Genomic DNA, 23,409 nt, shown 5'->3' with positions numbered 1-23,409 from the left:
ACCTCCACGTCCTTCTGTATTTAATGATGTATCATAAAACATATTTTGCCGCTCAACACAGGTAATAAGCCTATAACCGCACACATGTCTCTAGAGAAAAGCGCTATTTAGGTGGCAGTTGTTCTGCTTCAACGATTAGCTACGTTAGTTAGAGCAATCAAAGGTCTTGCGCTCTTTCGAACGAGGTCATGCCTGAGCAATGAAAATAAGTCCTATTTCCATAAATGCTGAAGAGTTGATGGTGACTGTGAGACACACGCAATGAAGTATACAAGTCACTATGCTCTAGCAATGACGCAATACGTGGTATTACCGCCCGCCTCAAGTGACCTTGATATTTTAAGATTCAAATGACTCTCCTACACGTACGCCGCTTGTTTACGCAGCTCGCATGCGGGAGGAGCTGGCGTCGGGGCTAGCCCTAGAGCTATTGGCACAACTTTTTTACCAGTGAATTTAGTTAGCCCAACGAAGAAGGAAAAACTGAACAGAGGGCCCAGCCTTATACGCTAAGGCCCTGTCGGCACGCTCCGAGAAACATGTAGAGAAAATGACGTCATAGCGGCCATATTTTCTGAGCTCAATGGTGGCGTTATTATGGTTACGTGGTGCGGCGTATTGTGTACCGTAGGCGAATGCGGCTCCATAGTATACGAGCCGTACCGCGGCGGACATCAGATGTTCGCCAGTATCTATTTCTTGTACCACATTGCTAGCCACGCCGCTTCCCGGGGTGGTAGCCAGGGGGTCTTAACTAAAATGCGTGGAATGTAGTACATTCATGAATCGTGGCGCGCGTGAAAGGCGCGCAGCGGGACAATGCTGAGGTTTTATCACACAGCGAAAGCAATGGTGCTAGAGAACCTGCTGATCACCAAGGAGGTTAGCAACTGATCACCAAGGGAATGACAGCAGAAGATATAAACAAGAGTGAATGGGAACATTCTGGGTGATGACGTGGAGTCCGACCTGCCGGGTGTGCAATCCCGATTCAAAGAAATAGATTTGCCTCTTCAGTCTCTGGAGATAAGTTTCATTTACCTAGTAGCATGAGTTTAGGCTAAGAAACCACTGCCGGTAATTTGCAGTGAGCGCCTCTGGTACAGCACGCGCGTTGTCTTTTTTTCTGCTGTAATGACAGAAGCCACAAAATACAGCGAGAAACGTGAATCTCGTGCTGAATATTTTAAAACATACAGGAATACAATTTTGTGTCAATGGTACTTTTATAACGTAAAGGAGCTAAACAATGGTACTTTTATAACGTAAAGGAGCTAAACACTGTTCTTTCAAAGTGACACTTGCCCGAGTCCATGCATGTGTGCAAGCACGAGTGGCGGAAACACTGCACTCTGAGTTGTTCGACAAGCTTGAACATGTATTGTAGCATTCTATTAATGTCACAGGCCGACTTTCTGGGTCATCTGCAGCTGCTAAAGTGTACCTTATTATCTTTAGGCTCTCCTGGGTGAGGAACAAACACATCCCTGCTGTATTATGAAGGAGCTCGCTTGAAACGGCCGGCAGAGTTCCTGTTGCATGATATTGACCTTGTTGGCGATAAGCGGCTTTCACTTTTTACAGTGATACACCCCCTATCTCATTCACCTTCTGAGCGCTCTTATCGCGTGCAAACAGAAGCGGCACTCATATGATATGAGCGGCCGCCTCTAAGCATCGTCTACTGAAGTACCCATGCAACGTGGCTGCGCATTTGTTCCCATTTAGCAGTTTCTTGAAGAAAATGTGTTGTACAAGTATTGTTGCGCAACCGGCATCCGATTTTTAATGAAAAATCAACGGCGTCGTCACGAGGCAGCATTGGCCATTTCACTCTTCACAACCTGCTAGAAGGGTTTCTTGAAGGGCCAGTTGGTACATGATGCTGAGGGGAACAGCGCAAAAAACGGGACTGAGAAAGATTAAACACACGACACAAGCGCTGACGAACAACTGTGTGTAAATTTATTACACCTGGAAATATATAGCTGAAAACAGAAAACAAGAACCTGCTAGGTACTCAAGTAATCCAATGCAATTTTTACGCGGGACGTTGCGTGAGTCCTGGACTTCAACCATGGAGATTTAAAAAAGAAATGGCCTTTTTTTAAGGTTCACACTAGGTCGCGCAAAGCTTGGCACAGCGATGCATGGGCCCGTCGCCGCTCGTACTCCCCTTCGATGCACACGTGTAGTTTTGAGAGGCACGGCTTCCTGCTCGTGAGTACGCACTTTCTCAGGACGCCCCATGACTGTCTCGACACGATCGGGCGCGGCCAGGCTATGGACTGTAGAGCGGAGGTTGCGAGCAATGTCTCCGTCGGTAGACGTGGCTTAGCCAGGTGGTGTGGTATCTGTTCGCTAGACGACGCGACGATTGCTCCCCGTTTCATTCTTATTTTCTCTCTCTCTATTTCTTTCTCTCGCTTTCGTTGATCTTCTCCCTCTCTGCATTTTTTCTCTCTCTGTTTCTCACTTTCTCATTCTTTCTGTGCTACGCTTTACTCCCTCCCTTCCTCCTTTTCCTCTTCCTCGACGTCACATCCCTCCTTCTCACGCTCACTTCCCTTTCCCACCCCCTTGCTACACTATGCTATAGAAGGCTATGCTGTGCTATGCTGTGCTAGCGTGCTTGGGCATCTGAATGGTTAGGACGCTCGCCTTCGGATCGAGGGTACACGGGTTCGAATCCCGCCTCGTGAAGAATTTTTTTCGGCAAGAATTTATCTCTCTCTCTTTCTTTAATCATTCTTTCTTTCTGTCTCTCTGTTTCTTCATCTCTCTATATACTTGTTCTCACACCCATCAGGTTACTACAGGCCACGCCGGAGCTTTGAGTAGTGGGATTTGCCCAAATTCTGTGGCAGATATCCGTTCATGATGATGATAACCTTTTGCGAAGCAATGAAGTAGTTCTGCGAATTTGAAGAGCTTCGCGGTTAAAAAGGTGATTTTCAAACTTCAATGTTTTCGATAAACGCAAACTTCAGCGCGATTTGCAGGTGTTTTGAGCCGTTTCAAATGCAAAGTGATTAGTCATCACCGATTTCCGCGTTTCATTTAACCTACATAATCAAACGAGCTGTTTCATTTAATCGGTTTACAGACAGTGACAAGTGGGACACGAACATTGTGATGTCCTTCTAGAATTCTGAGAAAGTGCCGAGGCTTCGATGCTACGGCAGGTGCATGGTGGGCAAATGAGAGCGCCGCTCTTGCGCCGGCAGTTTTCTGGAGTCCTAAGTAATGATTCAGCCGTGGAAGCCAAGCGCTTTCCCTCTCACCCACCATACTGCACATGCATTACCTCACGCATGCTTAGCGAGCTGACTCTTCGTGGAAGCATTTTCTGTCAATGTTACCTTGTTTTATAAGTCCATACCTTTAATACTTAGGGTGGGGTGATACTATTAAAGTGAATTTCAAAATGTGGCTGTACAGCAGTGGTAATAAAAGCTATGGCTACAACATTTGCAACGAATTTTAAACATTTACGTAGGTTGCATTGCAGCTGAAAATTAATTTTAATTTCGGTTAAGCGTTTTTATTTTTTATTTTTTGTACATGTGTAGTTTTTGTTACGATCACCTGCAAATCATTGTAAGTTTCTACGAAGGTAGCTACTAATAGTTTACAAAACTGGAACTAAAATAGTGAGCCTACAGCAAAAACTAAATTTGCTATGTTTTTTAGGTTGGTAAATATATGAACATCGCCACATAGCAAAGTTTCTTTTTTCAAACTAAAAATACAAATGAGCCAAGGCTACTCATTCTAGTTCCATTCATGCAAATGCCGTTACTTAACATATGCGAGTATTTTTGTTGCTTTGTGCACTATAGTTTCCGAGAAGAAACTTCACAAACTTTCAAAAAGGACCAAGAATTATCGTTGAAAGCGCGAGTACCCAAGTGCGATAAGTTTTCTGCAATATAAAGAAATTCTCTATAACATGATTGCAAAATTTCAAAATCAAGTTTTTTTGACGAAACGAGTCTCACCCCACCTTAAAGAAAGCGTTAATATGGGGTAGTCTTTAATAGATATTCACTTAGGAGGCTGTGATTGCATAAAATTTTTAATGCAGAGCTGAAGCGTGTGCAGGGCCGGCTGTATTAAGCGAGGCTTTTATAACTTATTGATTTCAGTGGCGCTATCGTACGCGAAATACCCTCCACACGGCGGTCGTACAGAAATGAGGCTCTCGAAGGTGCGCCGGGCACATGCGTATTTGCATGTGCCGCTTTATAACAATATATGCTCTCTAAATTTATTGCGGCCGTTTAGGCGATCAGCCATTTCTGATATGGCCGTGTGATAGTTTGTTGAGATGACTTGTCATTTCACTTGCCACATTTCACTGTTGCCTGGATATGAATGCATGACCGTCGTTGTTGCCTGTAGGAACTGATGTGTTCCGCTATTAAGCACGTGGATGAAGGTCCAATTCCCGGTATGGAGGAACGAAACAGTTGGCAGTGATCGTTGCTCAGTGCGATAGAAAAGAAAGAAAGAAAGAAAGAAAGAAAGAAAGAAAGAAAGAAAGAAAGAAAGAAAGAAAGAAAGAAAGAAAGAAAGAAAGAAAGAAAGAAGCATAGTACAACAGGGTCGCTTGCCACCATTTTCCCGGTAGGGCAGAGCTCCTGGATTTTTTCTACTCCTATTTTTTGAATTGGGCAGCGCAATTCCCTTTGCAAATTTTACATCGCCGTAATTGGGCTGGTATATTAGAAAATGTCACAGTTTCACCGGAAGGCCGAAGCAATGAATGCGATAGAAAGAAAAGCGGCCCGTGATGGACGCGCTGCTACGCTGCCGAAACATCTGCTACCCGGCAGCAACTAACGCGCGAGCACACAGCGGAAGGACAAGGTTCACCCTGCGCAAATATTAGAAGAAGCGAGCGAGCCGGCCGACGACCTTTAAATGCGCCCGTTGCGCTCCTCACGGCATCTCGCTGGTAATGAAGAAACGCTTATAAGTGCCTGCCGTCTCTGAGTACTACCACGCTGCTACGCTGCAGAAACATCTGCCCCCCCCCCCCCCCACCGGCAGCAACTACCGCGCGAGCTGACAGCGGAAGGGCAAGGTTCTCCCTGCGCAAATATTAGAAGAAGCGAGCGAGCTGGCCGACGACTTTTAAATGCGCCCGTTGCGCTCCTCGCGCGATCTCGCTGGTAATGAAGGAACAGGCTTCTCTGAGTACTGCGGTAAAGGGTGTGTATATAACGCTCGCCGTTAGCTTCCTGAAGGATCTGCGTTTTGTGGCGTAGTGGTTAGCGCCGCGCGCTGCGATTCCGCGATTCGGAAGCATTTTTCTGAATTATTTTTCTTTGGGACTTTTATATATATATATACATACTTATACATATACGGTGCATGACGCCGGCGACGGCGAAAACCAGCTGACACTGTCCATATAATTGCTATCGCAATAATAAAGTATCCGATTCTTTCACAGTTCTATGCGTACAGTTTACTCGTTAACTGTAGCAGCAATCCCAGCCCGCTGAAGACAATGTAGGTTTGAATAATTCATTTTAATATCAACGTACGCGAGTACGCAAGACTCCGCATATGACTATTAATTACTGCACTGCCACCATTATTACTCCTCTTCCAGAGCTATATGTAGAAGAACAGCAGCTAAGCGGTTCAGCAATCTGACATCTAACGCAGTTGTACGTATACGGTCAAGAAATTTCACGAAAAGCAACCAACGTTGCAGTCGCGAGCAATAGTTTAGGGACCACTATACAGAAGAAGATTAAAACTTCTCCTTGTATAGCTCCACCGCGTAGGATTGATGTAGTAGATTGCATTGGCCAAACATGTGCACTTACGCTGCACCACTCGATTTCAACCAACATACTCAAGCTGCAGGAAATGAATCAATGAATGAATAAACTTTAATTATGATTAGTCGGGCAGTTTCTTTCGGTCGGGGCGCGATAAGCAACTTTAAACTGTGAATCTAGGGGCGCGGTCGCGATCACTGGCGCGCGCTTTCTCGAAAGCCATCACAGTGGGGCGGGCGGCTCGTATACCCTTCTACGTTCTGTGCTCTCAAAGCGAAGTGACTATGCGGAGAGCATCGCTCCGTGGAGCGGCCGTATTTTCTTACACCATCGTTTCGTAGTTACGCGAGATCGTATACAAAACATTTAGCTGCCAGCCTCACTTTGTGTAACACTACAACTTGTTGCTATTGCATTCATTGCTTCGCCCTTGCGGTGAAACTGTGACTTTTTAACACGAAAGTGTTTATGCCGGGGTCCACCACGGCTCCGCTGACGTATTTCCGTCACGAATATGACGTTGTAAAATATAAAGACTGACAGTGGGCAAAGAAAAAACCAGAAGAAAAAGTTCCGTCACCGGGAATCGAACTCACGACCGCTCGTTCCGCAGCGCGTAGCGCGAAACGATTCGGCCACGGACGGCACGTTCTATGCAATGTTAACGGCGAGCTATTTATATACACCATTAGCGGGTGGCTGTACTCAGAGATCTGTGTTACAGTGTTTTCGTTATCACTGGCGAGATGGCGCGACGGGCTCGAAGAGCGTAGAAGAGCGCTCTCGAAAGGTTGTCGCCGCTGCGACGAGCGACCGCGTCTACAGGGCGTGGTCGCTTGTGCGGGCGCTTATCTCGTGATCGCGTTGGTTTGTACGTCTCGCGTTGAGAGCACGAAGGTCACTTGGCCCACTGCAGCGGCTGCTTTTGCGAAAGGAGCGCGGTGCTCACGCAGAAATGAGTTACATATGTGACAGTTAGTTCGCTCTCATCCTGTGTATGTTCGTTCCGTGCGTCATTTCTGCTTGAGCAGCGCGTTGCAAGTTTCGAGCTGCTTGCCGTTCTTCGCGTGACATTACAATTTGTTGCTATAGCATTCATTCCATCGCCCTTGGTGCGAAAGAATGCGCAAGAAACGCTCAACTACGTCTGTGAAGACACGTTTCACTTTTGTGTTATACCGATTCCTATGACAGAGGGATCATCCATGTTTTTTTAGTTGTACCTATAATAGAAAGTTTTAGCTTGTACGTATACTTCTTTACGTTACCGTGTTACCGGATACCGGATGAACTCTGCGCATGCGCGAACTTTTACGGAACGTAAACTACTCGCCTTTTAGGCTTTACGTTTACGGCCCTATCTCGCGAATCCACCTTCGTTCGTGGCTACTCGCGATATCCGCTTTGCGGAGACTCCAGCCGCCGAGTCAAAAGAAGCCGAAGTGCGAGCGCCACTTACGATCACCTTGTTTCAGCCGGATTACCGAGGCTAGAGCTATCTAGAATACCGAATCCGTAAACGTAAGAGGCCTAAAGCCCCTACAGGCTGGATAGGTGGCGCTATTTAGCGGGGCCAAGGTGAACCAGGCAAACACAAGATTTTATTGCAGAAACATCGGGCATTCTACTTCCAATGTAAATGCCTTGTAGCGGCATAATTACGAATGAGTTGCCTTTTTATTCATTTTTTCCCTCAAGAACAGTAGGTGAAAACAAACGTGCCCACGACTCTGGTGGCACGAAGCGTCACAAGATGTCGACACAATCGTGCGGTAACCCGCTATTGCTACACCCCTTTGCGTATACTGGGATACTGCAAACGCTAAAAACCTCTTTTATGATTTTGCCGCAACGGCAATTCAATATTATCTAAATTAAATGTAGTTTAAATGCAGTTATCATCACCATTCAGTGGTTTGCGCAAATGAAAATGTTTACGTACGTACGTAAAGGTTTACATTTGGGTAGCTAAAAACGTTACTGAAACTCGAGTTCCGGTAACACGATAAACGTAATCCGGTAACACGGCAACGTAAAGAACTATACGTTCAAGCTAAAACTCCCTAATGCCATGAGGTATAAAGATAGATATACATGCGGAGTGGCTCAAGCATGTTAGGTGTATACGCATGCACATGATCGCAATAGTGAGCCATCCATCACTATGGAACATAAAGAGTGGAACTAGTTCAATAATGTTTAATTACATGCGGCTTGTCTACTCATATCGAAGATGTCGGCCTTATGTGATTTCCTCTTCTCCGGCAAGCACATTATAAAATGGGATGTCTATTACATTAAAAGGTGAAAATCAAGATATATTGACTCTAGCAAGTCCAGTTTTAAGCGGTATATTTAGTATTACATATGTTAACTTTTTCGAAGGTTTTAAGCATGCTATCAAGTTTCCAACAGTGCACCTGAGAAATTAACAGAGGTGTTGTAATTTTACGCATTTCATTTTAGGGTATAGGAAATACACAAGTATGATTTCGCAAACACGTTATGAAATATAGCGCTAACTTTGGCACGTGACCCCTGTAAAACCTTATGAGTTTTTTTTAAAAACTCAAGCACACTGTATAACAAAAGTTTTAAATGCTCTAAGAGGGACGTCAATATTAGATTTCAGCTATGCAAGGTATCTTATTTCTACAAAGACTTTCACATGTGCTGGCACATGTCATAAGTGTTATTAAATGCGAAGCATTTCTTAGCGAACCTCAGGCACTTTGGGCGTTTCTATCTACGTATCTATCTACCTATCTATCTATCTAGCCGCCTACGTCTGGGCACTCTCCTGGTCGTCTCCATGACTTGTAATATACCGAAATTGGCACAGCAGGGGATCAGTGTATGACGAACACCATTCACTGGTCATGACATGAATAACGCAAAATACCTGTCGCGTACGTCATGAAACCCTTTCTCTCAGTCACGTGTGGCTCATACCCGCATACCAGAGTTCATGTTATACGGGTGTGTGCCACAGGTGATACAAAGTCTCAACCAAGACAGTAACCGCGAACACACACACACATTGACATGCAAGGGAAGTGATAATATTAATAATTGTTGGGGTTTTTGGTCCCAAAACCACAATATGATTGTGAGAGACGCTATAGCGAAGGGCTGCGGAAATTTTGACCATCTGGTATTCCTTAAAGTGCACCGAGATCGCACAGTACACGGGCATCTAGCATTCTGCCCCTATCGAAGTGCGACCGCCGCGGCCGGGATCGAACCCACGACCTTCGGGTCAGCAGTCGAGCACCGTAACCGCTACACCACCGCGGCGGACGCAAGCAAAGTGAGGAAGCTGAAGACATAACACATCTGGAAGACGCTCAACTACCATGCACTTGTTCACGTGGTTTGCAACACGGACCACGTTGATTACGCAAAACCGGGGTCAGTGCTTCCTACAATAAATCTGCCGAGAGAACCAGGCCTCTATCATTACCAGTGATTTCAACATTGATTTATCAAGACCCAACAACGCCTTGTCTTTATACTGCGTGAATGACGGCTTGAATGTGGACAGGGCATCGAGAAACCTTGCTGCCACGTCCAGGACAGGGGGCATCATAGATTATTTCATCGTAAGAGCCACCCAGGAATTCCGCCAGCGGTTCTATACCTCGCACTTCACTACACTTAGACCCATAGTAGCCACGATCACAAACGGATCCGATTACAAGTGCGTTCCAGCTGCTGATGCTCACTGATCACGCTGATGACCTCGTTCAACAAATGCCAACAACACCATCTACATATACACACGGGTTCGTGAAACGTCCGTGTGCGTCCGTCATAACGGACAAGTACAAGCATAACAATTGTAACTGCGACTGTAACGTACGTTCAGTGCGCCTGCGCGTGCCACTTGGCTGTGGGTATATCTAGGGAAGCTTTCCTGAATGAAGCTTAGTTGCGAGTAACGGCTGTCCTGTGCATCTCTCTTCCTTCTTTGTCCTGTTCGGATTCCCGCTATCCAGTATTGAAGATTATAAGCACTACATATCAGCTTACCGCTTCCGGTGTTGGTAACACCCATGTTGGCATCGTTATGCAACAGTAAACTGGTTATCTAATACATATACTTTTCAACATATGAGTGTACGTACACCACTTCCACATTTGTCTAGCCTCATTCCGTAACGTTTCGCTCAGTGTGAAAAATTGCGCCATTCACCATCACGTGCATGCTTCGCATAACATCGATTCCCACGGTACGTGGGATCTGCCGAATTTTTTTACGCGTGGTTCTCATAAATTCCTTGTCATGTGAACATGCCTTGAATACAGCCCACGCGCGAACAGCTGACAAGAGCAATGCAGGAAATATGAGCGTGGCGGACCACTGGACCATTCTAAAACTGTTTCTGGACCATAAACATTCCGTGTGCTTCAAGGGTGGTTGCATTTATTGCAAAGACTACTTTACCTCCTGCCGAGCATGCTGCGGCACGTAAGTAGATAATATAGATAAGTTCTTCAACTGATTCATTCGAGGCCTGTTCAAGAGAAAGAAACGTGTCTATTTATGGGCACTTAACTCGAAGTCGGGTGATATATTTAGCTTTAAGGAAAACTCGGGGATGCGGAGCCTGCGCAAAGTAAATCTTGATGTAGAAAACAGAAAAAAGGTGGACATTGTAGGTGCATATTATGTGTAAAGCAAAATAATGACATATATAGAATATCTTTAAGGAGCAAGCTTGCGTTTATTCAAAACGTTTTCTAGAGGTTTCTTGACCGGAAATTTAAGTAATATTAAGTAATTTTTAGCATAGTGGCGCCGGAAGTAGGTGTCGATAATCCTATTCAAGATCGCTGCTTTGAGACGTAGACCACTCTGAGAACTGCAGATCTTCAGTGGGCTCGTTGGTGGTAGTGTCACTATGAATAACGGTAACCTTCTCAGTGATGTGCGGCACCTCGGTTTCTTGGGGTGCCTCGGTTTCTTGCGGCTCCTCGGTGTCTCGGGGCGCCTCGGTGTCTTGGCGTACCTCGCTTTCTTGGGGTAACTCGGTTTCTTGGGGTGCCTCAGTGCTGGTCGAAGGCCTAGTGCGGAAGTATTCTTCAACAGCAGCCGTGGTTTGAACGTATTCAGCCTTCACGCATTTTCCGCCACGGCAGACATGTGTTTTAATAAAGCCTGCCAAGGCCTGCATGGAAATAAAATGGCGAAGGCACCTCGCGTTAAAACAGTCGATAGGACACGCAAAAGAACTAAGTAAGGCGTAGTCCAATGGGACGGCCAATCGACTTTGCCGCAGAATTATAATGAAAACCTGATAAATTGGGTGGACACAGAGATGTTAAGGGCATTGTTTATTTCTTGCTTTTCTACAAAGATACGAATAAAGTACAAGCCGCCGACGTGCGTATTGATAATATTAATAAGGGCAACTGCTGTTTCAAAAGTATTTCGAATAGTACTTAGGTACATTTGAGTACTTATCAATAAATCTGATGTCAGTTAAGTCAAAGGCTTCGTATGGCCTTTCGGTTCGATCTCACAAAGAAAAAAGAAACACGAATACTTAAAACGTACTCTCCGAATGGGCAGTGCACAAAAGGGCAACGAATACGTACTCATAAAAAGACGCAAACACAAGCGCTGTTTTTTATGTGTACGTATTCCTTGCCCTCATGTGCGCTGCCTATTCGAAAATCATGGCTCACCAAGTAGCCCATCAGTACATTTTAAGCAAACTTGAAACGTACAGCCGTGCACTAAAACATAGATTCGAGAAGATGAAAGGGAGCACCGGTGACATAGATCTCCTAAATAAATAAATAAATAGGTAAATCGAAGTCTTTCAACAATCACCTTTAGATTTATAGTCTACAGTGACGAGGCCCAATGCTGTAACCACAACGCCGCAGGTGCTTTAAAGTTAAATAAACGATATTTGAAAATGACCCACGTGAAAGCCAGCTATGCCAGCCCGCGCGCTGAGGCGCTTGGCGTGTTTTTGAAGTGTCATTGCCGTTTTTATTTTGTGTACCGAGATGTTACTCAAATAAGTGACAAGCGGTTCTAGCACTTGCTTTAGTCGCTGTGAGAACGCGCACAACCTTGTGGTAGTTGCACAACCTTGTGGTAGTTCAGTTCAAAACATGCTTTTTTCGCTCCAAACAAAAATTACCCTTTTCAAAATGTCTCTATATAATACAAATAAAGCATAGTACGCAACGATGCAAAAGTCTTATTTTTACCCGGAAGGCTACACTGCGAATATGAAGCCGTAGTATGCGTCAAAATGGTATTTTTCCCAACTATGTATGATGTGTGACAATGTTTCTGCGCCATTCTTTCCCAGAGTACATTTATAATGTGTTATATGAACTTATAATGAACTTATAAACAAATTGTGCTTTGTTTAAAAAACGCTAAACCTCGAGCATTTTGCGTTGTTTCGTCATGGGCAAAAAAAAATAAAAACTGACATAAAAATGAATAAACTATCTTTGTCTGGAAAGGTCGGAGCCTTCAGAATAAGAAAAAAAGACTGTTTTCTTGTAAAGACCCAAAGTAATTTTGTGGAAATTATTTTGCGTGAAAAAGTTTAACTTCCTTGTACAAAGTTCGAAGCGCCCTCAAGCGTCAGAAAATTTTTTTCCCGAGACATCACGCCCCAGAATAGAGCGGCAGAAATAGGATGCTTACTCAGGATCACTCATGACATATATTTTGGCCTTCGGCTCACTCGGACTTAGACTCACCACGAGAGAAAGAGAAAAAAACTTTATTAGAAAGACAGTCAATGCACGTCAGGAGAAAATCTACCTGCTCCGTCGCCCCTGGTCGTAGGCCCGAAACTTTTGGTGAGTCTGCACGTGGCTCTGTGATAGAAGCCCAGACTGACCAAAATTTTCTTCAAACGGACTCGCTCGGACACAAACTCGCTAAAATTTTGCTATACCGGACTTCCTCGGACTCGGACTCAAACTCATCCAACTATTACTCACCCGGACTCATGCAGACTCAGATTCACGGCTCTATGTGAGTCTGAGTGCGCGGACTTATCATGACTGAGGTTGCCAACATTTGCGCCCGAGTAACTAGTACTCCTAATCCTATAGCCTACTACTTTTTTTTCAGCATGAGTGGATATGGTCGAAGAATCACCGGGCGCATATATTTACACGAGGGCTATTTAAAAAGTAAGGGCCGTTTGCAAATATTTATATATTTATACATTAAAATGAAGATTTAATTGTGCAGCGCCGTCTCTTAATTATTAGCGAAGGTAATGAACTCATTGTTCTGAGTCAGTACTCGTCTGCTTGTCGGGAAATGCAAACGACAACGTCTGCGAAAATTGTTGGTTGCACCTGTTGTGAAGTGCGAGCCGTTTTCAATTTTTGCTTGCAAAAGGATCATCAGCTTCTCAAATTTATGCGGAATTGTGCCCAGTTCATGGACATGAAGTGCTGAGTCAAGGAAAGGTAATAAAATCGTGTCGAGACTTCACAAATGGCCGCACAAATGTGCACGACTAAGGGCGGAGCGGAAGGGCCAGAATCCAGACCAATGAAACTGTTCAGCAAGCGGACCGTGCATTAAATTTCCTCTTGTCAGCGGCACTACAGTTTGGACGATTGTGACTGAAAAGCGCAGGTATCACAGTGTGTGAAAGGTGGATTCAAAAATGCTGACAGACCAACTCAAACACCAAAGGATTCCCAGGAGGCGAACTTCTATGCAGAGGGACTAAAGAAACTGGTGCAGCGGTACAAAAAGGGCTTAGAATTTAACGGTGATTATGCAGAAAATGAAGTAGTCTTGTGCTAAACTAAACCATCCAATGAAAACGTTTACAAAGGCATATTTACTTTTGGGGGACTAAACAGCCCTTACGTTTTGCATAACCCTCGTATATGTCTATATATATATATATATATAAATATATATATATATATATATATATATATATATATATATATATATATATATATATATATATTGTAAGGCAGGCGACGTGGTGAAGTGGCCGTGGGCGTAGTAATACAACGAAGGCAATCCTCTTACGGGCTCCGGCCTTCGTCATTTCTGGTAAAGGCTCCGGGACGGGAAGAAAACTTTCAGCTGCTCGTGTTTTCCAAGAGCATCTCATTCAGTTATATATATATATATATATATATATATATATGTGTGTGTGTGTGTGTGTGTGTGTGTGTGTGTGTGTGTGTCTGTGTGTGTGTGTGTATATATAGATGCTGCGGCATTCTAGGATTCACAAGGTAAGAAGAACACCACTCACCCCACAATGAATTCCATCGGGCTCGTTTTCATACCGGAATGGCCACTCTCGGCATAGGTACGTGCACCCCGTCCTGTAAGACGATTTCCACTGCACGCGCAGAGAGGTAAAATTACCACGGATGACACAAGAACTGCCACTGTAATTCATGGATGAAAAACGAAGCGTAATCCACAAAACGTACACAGGGCTTTGGCTCGCATATGATACACTAACATGATATCCACAACAAGGGAGGAGCTCAGATGGAAGCTGGAAGGGATGACAAATTAGTGGACACGGTGGGTCGCTGGAGTCAACGTTTCTTCCACAACGCTGCGGTCTCGAAGAAGAGAAGACCGCTTGTCCGAACCTCGGCAGCAGCGACACACCACGTTCAAGAATTGTTCATCATTTGCATTCTGCAGGACCTAATTAAGTTGTTTTTCATTCATTTCACCACGAGATGCAAGAAGCGAGTCGACCTCACTTGGTTCGTGGTGCTGTTTCTCATCATGTTAAGTAGGCTTACTAAGCTCTGCTTAACAACATGCACAGTTAGTTAGGTTCAAGGTTGGGCTGGTTGGTTCAACACGATCAATACTACAGCGCGAATAGCGTATTTCGTGCCCACTATTTCTTGTGCTTGTTTCATTTGCGATGTAGACTTAGTAATAGGTGCACCTCGACACGCGATAACGAAATGTATGAAAATAGTTCGAACGAGTTTCACTTGTTACTTTGCAGCGCTTGTAACCATGCTGATGTGTGCATATGCAGGAAATTCATCTTCCCTGTTCCAATCATGCGTTTGAACAAGGGGATCGCTCTCTATGATGCCACGTACTGTTTTGAGTAATTAATGTTCTCAGCAGCTGAGCTGTCACTACCTAGGAATTATAATTTGAGCTTCTCCAAGGGGTGGATGATAACAGCTGAATTATTTTCTGTAAGTTGCTCAATGCAAGTAAATGAATTGCTTTTAGGCGGCCCTTCATAAATTAGTTTTGTATAATCGCGTTTATTTCGATTTGGTACCAGTGCTATGAAGTCACTTTTTTAATACGCAGTCTAAGCTCCATATAAGGAACTGCGATTTAACGAAACCATCGAGTAACCTTTTTTTTCAATTTCCAGCTTCGACCCTCGCTCGGCAGTGCTCCACGTTAAACAAATTGGCCACGGAGCATACGTCCTTCAGCATAATAACGGCGAGCTAAATATATACACCATTTACCGCTGGCGCTACGCAGAGCTCGGAGGCGCTTCAGCCTACTCTTCTTCACCAGCGAGGTGGCACGAAGGACGCGTTATAAAGGTCGTTACCCCGCTCGTTTTCCGCCGGAATCGCGATGCGCGCGCCTACTACCTGGACCACCTGTACTTGGCCCTACAGGGCGTGTTCACCCGTGCGCGCACGCTTATTTCGTGAGGGGGGCCGTTTGTACATACGTCTTGTGCTTTCACCTTAAACTTGAAGTTATATAGCGCACGAAGGTCACTTCACTCGTACGAGAGTCCGCGTTTGCGAAATGAGTGAGCTGCTAGCTAGAAGAGCCAAAGTAGGGGCTAGTTGGTTGTGCATAGTCGACACTTCCAGCGCGCTGCTCAAACACAAAGAAGTGTGACAGTTGTTAGTTGGTGCTCGCCCTGTGTAAATCTGCGCGTTTTTTCCGTGCATCCTTCGTGCTTGAGCAGCGCGCCGGAAGTTTTGAACTGCTTGCTGTTCTTCGTGTGGCATTAGAATTTGCTGCCATCGCATTTATTGCGTCGCTCTTGCGGCTAAACTCTGATGTTTTTTTTTTATCTTTCCACGATTGTGGTGATGAAAAGGACACGCAGGCGACATAATCGCTGTTATAGCTCGATTGTATTCACTACGAGGTGCCATATGCCAGAAGCGTTATCATCTTTATTTGCACTTCAGAAGCAGACGAAACTCGACATTTAACGAAATTTTTGGCTACGAGTAAGACATCGTTGTATGCAGGGTTGACTGTATTTCAAATATCTCGCTAGGTCTACTTTCGAATATCTTTCCAGTAATGAATATTTCACACGTTTAGATTCACGTGTTCTCGCCCAGTTTTTAGTTTGTAAAACTTTCGCTGCACAGGTAGCAAAAAGCAGATGCTCCTTATTTATTGGTTTTCCGCTCTCCGTACATTTAAGTGAAAATTGCTGCTTACGTGCGCGCAAACATAACCACGTTAGCTGCCCCAATTTCATTGCAATGTGACATTTGCAGACACTTCATCTCTTTTTTTATTGGAAATTTGGAAAGATTTTATATTTGATGTGATATTTACAGCCCCTACTGCGTGATTACTACCATTCGACTTGAATGCGTATTTGCACTCTTAGAACAGCCATAACTATCGTCCACACAATAAAAATGTCAGGAATGATCGATATTAGAATATAATCCTTTGAAAATAATGGCGATATCAACCAACTACAAGGGAAAAAAAAACTACTGGGCCTTAGAACAATAAAGTTGCTATTCATTGCTTCACGTTAGTTAATGAGTCGTCCATGGTGACAAATATTCCTCCCTTACCGGTGGCAGCGGAAATGCTCGGGCACATTTCCTTTCGTCTCCTTGACCTGAATGAAAAACCGAAACTTTCAGTTAATAGAGCAGTACCTTAAAGTGTTCTACATAGTGACATATTTGTGCTGAACAACAGAGTTTGAAGGTAAAATTTTTACCTTATCTGGGCGGCGATGCATACATTTTCTGCTGGCACCATTGGGTGCCGACGAATATATGACCGCATGTTCAAATGTTACCGAAAAGTAGGGTAAGAAAATGTTCTTCTGCCTCTTTTAATAATATGCAACTTTTGGGTGTCTCATTATCACAGACTCCGCGACGTTCAATAATGATTCGACGATTATAAGTATAGGCCACATATTGACGCGAGCTTCTTGATTAGTGAGGTTAACCGCAGTGGCGCCGTAGTTAAGGGGAACGACATGGGGAACGACATCGTTACCTTTCTTTTTTTCAATGCGACCAAAAAAATATCGCTCAGAACTTGCAATGAAACATCAGAAGAAAGAAAAATACTAGAAGTAGATGACACATTACGCGACCTACAATAAAAAATGCGACAATATTATTTGCTCAATACATAACAATTTTTGTTGGCATTTTGTGTCCCAAAACCACGACATGATTATGAGGGATGCCGTAGCTGAGGGCTGCAGAAATTTTAACCATGTGGTGTTCTTTTACGTCGTGCACCTTGATTCTTGCTCAATACGACAAGCTGTCTTCCTAATTTGCACAGTGTGAGACACTACTGACTACTGCATCCTAGGTTATCAGAACTCACGGCGACCATCCAGTGTATGCGAAACACGTGCCATCAAATCGAAAGAAAATTCTCTGTTCAGGCTCACGCGAATACATTAACGGAATGTATAAATGCTTATATGACCTGTTTTGCGGTACACGGTGTCACATATTTTAGAGGCACTTAGTACGTGCGGGGACTTTACCGGCAACAAGCTGAATGACGGGTTCGCGACATCGACATAAGCAGGCAATGTAATGTAGACAAGTTTGATATTGTCCTGTTTGGCGTGTACACCAAGGACCATTGTAAATCGGTAGTGAATAAACTACAGTACACTAAAAAGCCACTGAGTATACAGGTATATTAAACTTCACACCTCGCTGAGTGTATACACAAAAAATACCCTGTGTTCTAAAGAAAAAACAAGTTACAGATTAAGAAGTCTATTCTAAAATGCATGCAACGGAAATGATGCATCAAATGAATCAGCAAAGAATATGTAGATAGCACTGTGGTGTCCCGCTAAAATTGCTCACATTTTCCGTAATACATTAGGTCAATGCATACCAATAGTGTGAAATAATAGACGTGTGGGACATGAGAGGACAAATGCAAAAATGGGATCCCTGAATTTTGAAGACTTCTCAGAGCTTTTTATTTTGAAGGGGAAAATTTCAGGTTGAACGAAAAACAAAATTTTTGCCGTGGAAATTCTGAAATCTAAATAATAATCAAATAATAATCACATGTCTGTTTTTCCAAAGCCGGTTCGAAAAATTCGGAAATAGGGTACGCAACTCTTAAGTTTGTTCCCCGCCTTTTTCCAAACGGACGGTGTCCACACATTTACTCTGCCAAACCCGCATGCCCAATTGCTTCACACACCCCGTTTTAGTGCGATACGCCCAGGGAGCATCAATCTTCAGTGGAATTAAGCACCGCCCGGCGAAAAAGCTATATAACGTAAACATAGAACCAGCAAATGATGTGCTGATACACTGAACACATGTAATCATACCTGTTGAGGACGCAACAAGGCAAGCGAAGACTGTGACAAGAAGGGCGACTGCTAATTGAAACCTCATTGCTGACACTGCTTCGTCAGTGTGTTAACTGGAGCTGATCAGGTGGCCGTGGCCTTTTTATATTTGAAGTAGCCCTTGTCTATAGCGGGTGCAATTGTTGCACTTGTTGCAATAGATAACATATCCTGAAACCACCACGGCCACGCGCGCATTTGCACTGGAGCATGACGCCTCCCACATTTCAATTACTTATTCAGAGGGCTTTGGCAGGCGGATGTTTAATCACGTCTGCCGGCTGATTTCATTGCGAGCCACGTCGGCGTGAAATTCTGAGTACAGAGGGTATCACTTCGCAAAACAAACGTGGCTTCTTTTGTTCGAGAAATTCTAATCGAGGTTACACTGCGGCTCCAATCATACAGTTGGTACAAATACATTCCACCCAATGTCATTGTCATATTTCATGCTATTGACGTTTGTGCGTGTTCAGCGCTTCGAGGCTTGTCTCTATGTGCTACTCAGGAACGCAGTGGGTTTAGCGGTAAAAATAAGTAAGCCAAGTAAATCTTGCCTAGGCAATGCCATTTCACACGGACTGCTCTGAGCGAAAAGCGCAAAACACGGGGGTACAAAGGCTGACATCTATTTTTTTTATGTTTCTTGTGTGTTATTGCATGCAACGTCTTGAATGCACGGCGGGTGCGCTTTCAATTTCAGAGGTTGGACTAAGAGTTCACCTCGTTAATTTGTAGACTTCATGTGATGAAGCCCACGATAGCAAATTGGGAACCTTCCTTTAAAAAATTCTCTGCGTTGATTTGGAAGTACTTTCACGACATTATATACATGTCTCATATAAACTGGGTTCTGTGGAAACAAACTGAAGAGGTTTAAACCAATTATAATTTCGTAAACAATAACATTTCCTCACAGAGGAGAAAAGCGCCCGTGAAAGCTTCTTTGGAATAACAAGAGTCGACGCGGAAACCCAAGAGGCCGGATCAATACCTTATCTTTCACGTTATTTTATACCTCCCCTCTGGTTATGCTACTATAGAAATGGCTTTTGTGAGAATGAATACGTGGAGACTGCTATTTACTCCAGTTGATGCAGATGCCGGCTTAGATATCTAACCGCAATATCTAACCGAAGTCAACGCAATGACTCTGTCAGTATTAACAGCACAGTATAGGAGCCGGTATGTTGTTTTATAGTACTTAAGTCTGAAACGAATAACGCAATTCTTACAGCGAATCGATCGGTACAATTATGATTCGTTGTTCCTCGGCAGTGTTATAGAATAACCTAAAATAACAATGTGCTTGGTTTTTTTAGTGTTTAGCAATAGTGTGCACAATTTTTGCGCATTCGCAGAATTTAAGAAGCGACGTTTCACACGAGAGGGTGTCACTGAATGTTGTCTAGCCAACACGATCACTTTGGTCTCCGTTCTGTACACTTCCATGTAATATCGCACCTGTGGTCTATATTCTGTAAAGGCGTCACGGAATATATCTATGGACGTTATATTTTCGTAATTTCTATTTTCTGCGTAAGTTGATTACGATGCGATTCTGGACAGTAAGCCCATGTATGTATGTATGTATGTATGTATGTATGTATGTATGTATGTATGTATGTATGTATGTATGTATGTATGTATGTATGTATGTATGTATGTATGTATGTATGTATGCACTGACGTTATCACAACAGTGCGCGATAATGTTTGTCCATAAATTCCACGCAGCGTGACCTGATCCTCTATCGACCATAAAGAGACCTTCGCTTCTCCAAAAAATCAACTTGATGAGCTTTTTAGTGTAAATGTACCTGCATCTCGAAATGCGGCAGTTTACTAAGCGCAGGAGCTGATACAGATAGTTGATGTTCAGTTCCTCCCGCGCAAGAAGCGATTTCACGCACAAGGAAGCTACGATTCCACGGAATAAAAGCGAGAACAAGGCACATTGTGCTGTGGAGGACAGTGGGCACCCTAGGTCTTATCTCACAGCAGTGTGTACAGGTACGTGCTAGGGCGTACTTGTATTATCCGATAGCTGCACAGTTGCAAGGCTGCTTGAAATATCGACAGAATGCGCTGCGGTCAACTGTATTGATTTATGACGGCGCTCCAGGCAGTTAATTCTGCCTTAACCCTGTTCAGCTGATCGTGGGCGATACAATTCATTATTTCAATACATTCGACCGAGCAGGAACATCCACGTGCCTCTGCATTTAATGGTGTATGAGAAAACTGATTTTGCCGCTCAAATAGGTAATAAACCTATAACCGTACACTTGTCTCGAGAAAAAGGCGTCATTTAGGTGACAGTTGTTCTGCTTCAACACGATTAGCGACTTTAGTTAAAAGAGTCATGCATCTTGCACTATTTCGGACGAGCTACCTGAGCAATCCGAATAGGTCGTCTTTTCATAAATGTAGAATAGCTCATCGTGACCGTGATGCACGCGTAATGAAGAAAGAAACAAACTTGGAGGACGCTTGAGCTTCGCCTTCAAGAGTAGGACGCGATAGCGTAATCGGGACCCGTGCGCGGCGCCTTCTCAATTGCTAGCCGGGCTTGAGTTCTCGATGTATGCCTGAACCGCACCGCAAGGAAACAAATGCCTGTGCGTGTAATATTGACCGTTTCAAACTATCCTAGAACGTCTACTGCAAGTACAGTTGCGCAGCGCCCACTACACCGCAATTTTTCCTTTTTGGAATCAGCGAAACGGCCTACTGTACGCGTCCATAAGAAAACACGTGAGCCTACACAGCTGCACACTTTGCGGATGCTTTTTCTCAGGATGATGATTAAATATGTCTCAGCGCTTTTGTAATGGGTAGGCCTTTTAAACAACCACTCGTTGCGCAATTCACATGTTTTGACGCCTGGCGTGATTGTACGCTTCTACCACGCAATATTACAGGCGTTAAGCATGCTCCTCCCACAACATTACATTCATATAGTGTTTTTTTGTCGAAGCTGTTTCAAGCAACGGCGTGGCTCTGCAGTAGAACACCTGTTTGCCACGCAGAATGTGAGGGTTGGATTCTCACTCGGACCAAAGATTTTTATTATTTATCTTATTTACATCTCACTGAATTTCTCGGTCACGGACAGCGCTGATTTTTCGCTCACAACCAACGACGCCGACACCGACACCGACGCCGACACAGGAATTTCTGCGAAACGAGCTCTTTAACGCTATCGCGTTAATATACAACAACACTATGCTCTACCAATGACATGACATGTGGAATTTGTGCTCGTGTCGTGCGACCCTGATCTTTTCAGATGCAATTAGACTATGCCGCGTGAACGCAGCTATTACCCGGGCGGATCTGGCGGCGGGCTAGCCCTGTAATTACTGAAACAATTATTTCCAGTGACTCTCATTATCCCAATGAAGAAGAAAAAATTTGACAGAGGGCCAGCCTAGCCTTATGCTACTGCCCTGCCTACACGCTCGGAAATACATATCGGGAAAATGACGTCATAGCGGCCATATTTTCTAAGAACAATGGTGGCGTTCTTATCATAGGCGTGCGCACAGGCGGTGGGGGGGCAGGGGGTGACCGCCCCCCCCCTAATCACCTAAGCGGGGGGGCGCGAAATCTGATGCCCCTTCTAGTCAACTAAGAGGGGGTGCGCAAAATCCGCCCCATACATTGACTTAGTAGGGTGGGGGGCGCTGCGATGAACCTTTGCCCCCCCCCCCTTCCCTGATGGGGAATCCTGCGGACGCCTATGGTTCTTATGGTTACATGGTGTGGCGTATTGTTTACCGTGGGCGGGTGCAGTTCCATAGGTCTCGAACATTACCGCGGCGGACATCGGGTGCTCACCAGCGTCCACTGCTTGTACCACATTGTTAGCTGCGCATATCCCGGCTGTGGTAGCCAGGGGGGTCTCAGCTAAAATGCGTGGAATGTAGTACATTCATGTACCGTGTCGCGCGTGAAGGATGTGCAGCGGGACAATGCTAAGGTTCTATCACAGTGCGAAAGCAACGGTGCTAGAGAATCTGCTGATCGCTTAGGAGATCAACAACTGATCACCCAGGCAATGACAACAAAAGACATAGACAAGGGTTAGAGTGGGAGCATTCTGCGTGGTGACGTGAACTACCAGCTGCCAGGTGTGCAATACCCAATCAAAGAAATTGATTTCATTCTTCAGTCTCTGAGGATAAGTTTCATTTTGCTAGGAGTGTCACTTTAGGCTACGAAAACCGCGTCGGCGATTTAGAGTGAGCGCCTCTAGTACAGCTGACATGTTCTCCTTTTTGTGCTGTGGTGACAGAAGCGTGTGCATTTTGTTTAATATCTCTAGATACGCAGGAATACAATTATGTATCTGTATCGAGCGTCTTCTAGAAAGCGTCTGCATAGAGTGGTGGACACAACAAGACTAGTTTATTGATAACAAAAAGAACGCTTGCGTACAGCGCACTGTGTTGTCCAGTTGATTGCCCGTTGCATCCTCTTTTCATTGAAGACGAAACACACAAAAAACACTGAACACGCAGAACACAGAGGAGACGCTGGGTGCGCCGATGTGTAAAGACGCCTCCGCGTCGGCTCTCGCTTTATGGGACGCTTCCAACGGATTTTTGCTTGTGTGCGTCCGATTTTGCTATAATCGGTTCCGTGATGTTGTGAGCTACAACTGGATACCAGACTTTTAGCAGTAAGTGGACTTTTTCAAGTTTTACGACCTATTTTCACTTCGACTCCGCCACCGGCGGAGCTAAGCCTCACCGCTGGATCTTTCAACGGGAGGTCGTTCCCGGCCCTTGGGCCGTTTGGTGGACTCTGTTACCATGCAATACGTCGTGGAAGGAGAAGAACTCCACCCCGAAGACTTCTCAGAAGATTCTGGCTGGCATTTGGCTAGTCAGAGACGTCCTTCACCCAAATCCTCGCAAGCTGGGCAAGACGCCGCTGTCGCCGGAGCGAACCATAGGACTGGAGCTAACGCCACGTCCGAGCAAAGTGAGCGCACCAAGAATGGA

At 44.6% G+C, this 23,409-nt stretch overlaps 1 protein-coding gene and 1 long non-coding RNA gene across 2 annotated transcripts in view; both read right to left on the bottom strand.

Moving 5' to 3' along the window:
• Positions 1 to 18,496, bottom strand: part of LOC119390850 (uncharacterized) — a 51,564-nt gene extending 33,068 nt beyond the window's left edge. The window contains exon 1 of the mRNA XM_049414965.1: positions 18,377 to 18,496. Coding sequence (XP_049270922.1) covers positions 18,377 to 18,443 — 67 coding nt within the window. The 5' untranslated portion in view covers positions 18,444 to 18,496. The remainder of the gene's footprint in view (positions 1 to 18,376) is intronic.
• On the bottom strand, positions 10,639 to 16,663 carry LOC119390849 (uncharacterized). The gene is made up of 3 exons (XR_007415891.1): positions 16,614 to 16,663; positions 14,075 to 14,164; positions 10,639 to 10,969 (listed from the first exon to the last, which is right to left on the bottom strand). It is a non-coding gene; the product is annotated as an uncharacterized LOC119390849 (long non-coding RNA).
• Positions 18,497 to 23,409: the final 4,913 nt, after the last annotated feature.

The sequence above is a fragment of the Rhipicephalus sanguineus genome, chromosome 4 (genome assembly GCF_013339695.2).
Source record: "Rhipicephalus sanguineus isolate Rsan-2018 chromosome 4, BIME_Rsan_1.4, whole genome shotgun sequence".
Taxonomy (NCBI): domain Eukaryota; kingdom Metazoa; phylum Arthropoda; class Arachnida; order Ixodida; family Ixodidae; genus Rhipicephalus; species Rhipicephalus sanguineus.
Note: the sequence above shows the minus strand (reverse complement) of the source record. Positions and strands in the feature narration are given on the sequence as shown.